The sequence below is a fragment of the Nuphar pumila genome, chromosome 1, assembly GCF_984573655.1.
Source record: "Nuphar pumila chromosome 1, dmNupPumi1.hap1.1, whole genome shotgun sequence".
Lineage (NCBI taxonomy): Eukaryota > Viridiplantae > Streptophyta > Magnoliopsida > Nymphaeales > Nymphaeaceae > Nuphar > Nuphar pumila.
The window spans coordinates 44750645-44755167 of NC_143249.1; the positions used below are offsets into that span (position 1 = coordinate 44750645).

Sequence of the window (4523 nt, forward strand, 5' to 3'; positions counted from 1 at the left end):
GTTGACATCATGAGGTCCAATGGCTTACATATAGAACCAAACTGGACCCGACCCATTTACATCCCTCACTCCAGGTCATGTATCAAATACAGAAACATTGGTCAATTTGGTATTCAATAGTCTTTATTAACATTTCAAGAACCGCGGAAGTCCTCTTTACAAGGAATGAGTCAGATATTATAACCACTCAATTACTTTATTTGTAGTCCTAAACCTCTAACTCCTAAATTCATAAAAGTCTCAATTTTTTGATTTCCTATAATTGAAGTATACGTTTTCTGTCATGTCCACCTCCCTTTGACAAATCACCCCTTCATAAAATAGGAAAAAGAATTAAGGTTTTGCTTTGTTTGCACTCATTTACCAACAGGCCAACACCAAACCATTAAAGAAATTTCCTTGTTGTCAAAGGCTTCACAATTCTGGGCACCACCCACAATTCTCTTTTTCACCGTAGAAGTCACCATTTACTGTTCTAAAAAGGTAAAAATCTCAAATAAGAAAAAAAAAGCTTCTCTTTTTTATGTTGGTGTTCCTACATTTGCTCCTATCATAAGTTTTTTTTTTTATGTTTCTATTTAGTTTTTATTTACAGAATAAGGGTTCCCTAGGCCGTTTGTTAGTTAAAGAAGGGTTTAAAAAAATTGACGGGTGGGGTAGATCTGAGATGGGTATTTCGTATATAAGGGGTTGAGTCTCTCAAGTTGTCTCAGGGTACAGAAGATCTGGTTTTTCCTCTGTCCTTGTTGCTAGGTAGGGCCTTTCCTTCTTCTTCTTCTTCTTATTATTATTATTGTTATCTTTTGCTTGTGAATTCTGTACTTTTTATGAATACCGAATTTGCTCTTTTGATGATATTTGTGGAATCGTTGAAGAAAGCACGGTGACTCCATAGCTACATCGATTTGGTGGTGGTTTGTGTTGGTGGTGTCAGCATTTGGGTTTTGTAATGAGTTCGTGATTCGGGTCATGGTTTTCCTGTGCTTTTTGTGTGTCTCATGGATTTAGTTTCGTCTTGACTTTGTTGGTTGTTGGTTTTTGTTGATTTGGTTTTATAATCAATGGTTGACTCGTATCTTACATTAACAAAATGCTAATTTTATTATGTGGGTGTTGATTTTCAGCGTTTTTTTGGTGTACCCACGCGTTCTTCCTGACACCCATGTTTGGGAATCTGAATATTTGATGAACTCAGTGAATAAGTTTTTGTATCAATGTGCTGGATCTGTTGTTTCCATGAGGTTTTGTTACAGATTTGAAGCTGAAATTGTTATTTGACTCTACTGCGTTTTTATCTCTTCTTTCCCTGTTGCATGTGTGCTGATCTTTTTTCATAGCATACAATTGCTTACGAGATTGGTTGAGATGTTTCCTGTAGTGTTTGTGGAGACGAGAAAGGCTAATATTGCGGGTTTTGGGTGCCAATTGCTCATGGAGTATGCTTGGAGCTTTCCTGTTTGTGATCTATTTCAGATCTGTCTGGTTTTATTCCTTGATGTTTGCTTTTGGTTTGATTCATTGTCTGCCTCTGTGTAATCGGTACTTGTCTTTTTTTCCTTCCATTCCAACAGAACTGTGCTAGAGTTTTCTGATACTGTGGTATTGGATCTTCTGTGATGATTCTGATTTAGACTTCAGATCTGTTTCATTTTCTTCATCCCTAATGTATAATCCCCCCCCCCCCCCCCTCTCTCTCTCTCTCCTTAATACAAACTGAGATTTTTTGAGGCAGCGTTTTCCCATTTTTGTAAAACTTATACTGTCAGTTGTACTTATTTAGTTGTTTTTTCAAGGAAAGAATATTGAAGTCTCTGTTCAAATGCCACTTTCTCTGTTCAAGTACCTCTTTCTGTGACTTTTCTTCTTCTTTCTTCTTTGATGCCAGCATGTCAATTATGAAATTGATCTTGATGGTTCTCGTATTAAAGCTAGAAATCTAATCTAAATAAGACAGGATCAGGTCAGAGTCACCTCTGCCAGATTATTATCAGAGGTGCCTTGGATGCCATCCATCCATGTGATGAACGGCAACCCAAACACCATGGTTGGATAGTTTACCTCTCAGATGGGTCCCACAAAAAATTTCAGAACCATTCATCTTGTAGATGAGCGACATCTAAAGCACAAACATTGATCGGCTGAAAAACAAGAAAAATGGTCGTGTTTGGGTCGCCGTTCATCTCACGGATGAGCAGCATCCGAGGCATCAAAGGTGCTTCTGACCTGATACGGTCTCAATCTAAATGATCACCGTGCACTCTGTTTCTTTGAGTGACACGGTAGGCTGACTTCAGCAACATGGAAATGATAGTTATCACTAGGTCTTTTTGATGAGGAATCTGTTTCTATTTGTGACCTTCTTTTGGATCATGTTTGTTGCTCTCTTTTCATTTTCCTTGATGGTGTTTTTTTGCTATAGAATATGTTAGTAACTTTAGGTAGTTGCATATCTACCATATTTTCCTGCACTTTTTGTCAAGGAAAATTGTAAGTTAAATTTATATAATAGACTCTGTAACATGCAAACTTTCTCATTGTATATCTGTTTGAGCCAATCTTCTCTGTTCATTTTATAGTTAAAGAAAATGGTGAAGATATGCGGCCTTGGTGCTGGCTATGTCGGGGGCCCAACCATGGCTGTGATTGCTCTCAAATGTCCAGCAATTGAAGTGGTTGTTGTTGACATATCTGTTTCTCGGATTGCTTCCTGGAATAGCGATCAACTCCCAATCTATGAACCGGGTCTTGAGGATGTTGTCAAGAATTGTAGAGGGAAGAACCTCTTCTTCAGCACCGACATAGAGAAGCATATCTCTGAAGCTGACATAATATTTGTTTCAGTAAATACACCTACAAAAACCAGAGGTCTTGGAGCTGGCAAGGCAGCTGATCTCACTTACTGGGAGAGCGCTGCTCGCATGATAGCTGATGTCTCAAAATCTGATAAGATTGTGGTTGAGAAATCCACGGTCCCTGTTAAGACTGCAGAAGCAATTGAAAAGATTCTGACTCACAACAGCAAAGGAATAAACTTTCAGATCCTCTCCAACCCTGAATTTTTGGCAGAGGGGACAGCAATTCAAGATCTCTTCAAGCCTGACAGGGTGCTGATTGGAGGGCGGGAGACACCTGAAGGTAGAAAAGCTGTGCATGCTCTCAAGGATGTTTATGCTCATTGGGTCCCTGAAGATCGGATCATCACCACCAACTTATGGTCAGCTGAGCTCTCTAAGTTGGCTGCCAATGCCTTCTTGGCACAGAGGATCTCCTCTGTAAATGCAATGTCTGCACTCTGTGAAGCCACAGGAGCTGATATCTCAGAAGTTGCCTATGCTATTGGAAAGGATTCGAGAATTGGCCCAAAATTCTTGAATGCCAGTGTTGGATTTGGTGGTTCATGCTTCCAGAAGGACATTTTGAACCTGGTTTACATCTGTGAGTGCAATGGGTTGCCGGAGGTTGCAAATTACTGGAAACAGGTGATAAAAATCAACGATTACCAGAAGAGCCGGTTTGTTAACCGTGTGGTTTCATCAATGTTCAACACTGTTTCTGGCAAGAAGATTGCAGTGCTTGGATTTGCCTTCAAGAAAGACACTGGAGATACCAGGGAGACACCTGCAATTGATGTCTGTAACGGTCTTCTTGGAGACAAGGCAAACATCAGCATCTATGATCCTCAAGTGACTGAGGATCAGATACAGAGGGACCTTTCCATGAATAAATTTGATTGGGATCACCCAATCCATTTGCAGCCAAAGAGCCCATCTGCTGTCAAGCAGGTGAGTGTGGCATGGGATGCTTATGAAGCTACCAGGGGTGCTCATGGCATATGCATTTTGACCGAGTGGGAAGAATTCAAGAGCCTGGACTATGAGAGGATCTACGAGCACATGCAGAAGCCCGCTTTTGTGTTTGATGGGCGGAACATCGTTGATCTTGAGAAGCTGAGGAAAATTGGTTTCATAGTTTACTCCATTGGGAAGCCTCTGGATCCATGGGTCAAGGATATGCCTGCAATGGCATAGAGAGAAGAATGGAAGTCATAGTACACTAGGATGTTCATTCAGACCGGGAAATTGATCTTCTTTGCTTCTTTGGCTTTTGTTTATCTGAGTAGCATCTTCATGTGTTCAACTTTTGCCTTCTGGAGTTTTTGTTGTTTCCTATAAAATCACATGATCTTTGTTAAAGGGCCCAGTAATTGCACCTGTTATTTGCTTAGGCAGTCTTATTTGTTTATTGACATGTACCCTTTTCTCTTGAAATATGAAAACATTGTCGCTGTATCATTGATCATTATGGATTGTTACACCAAGTGTGTGAAATGCTGATTTGGAAGTCACTGGTGCGGATGAAGTGTCTGCGGCGATTTCATTAGTTAAGCTTCAGATCATGCAAATTGAAACTCTGATCCATAAATCTTAGGCAAGGAATCCTTGTGCGCAGTCCTGTTTATGACTGGTTTACTTTGATATATTTTCGCATGATTTCTTTGTGCTTTGGTTTAAGGCTAAAGAATC

At 40.0% G+C, this 4523-nt stretch overlaps 1 protein-coding gene across 1 annotated transcript; it reads left to right on the plus strand.

Annotated features, from left to right (window-relative positions):
- Window positions 1-689: 689 nt before the first annotated feature.
- LOC149848854 (UDP-glucose 6-dehydrogenase 5-like) lies at window positions 690-4289 on the plus strand. Its single transcript, XM_089997757.1, has 2 exons — window positions 690-753; window positions 2577-4289. The coding sequence occupies exon 2, from the start codon at window positions 2586-2588 to the stop codon at window positions 4026-4028; it is 1443 nt and encodes a 480-aa protein (XP_089853883.1). The 5' UTR covers window positions 690-753; window positions 2577-2585; the 3' UTR covers window positions 4029-4289.
- Window positions 4290-4523: the final 234 nt, after the last annotated feature.

Bases quoted from the DNA above. Each gene is read 5' to 3' on its own strand.
- LOC149848854 (XM_089997757.1), top strand. From the start codon at position 2,586: ATGGTGAAGATATGCGGCCTTGGTGCTGGCTATGTCGGGGGCCCAACC.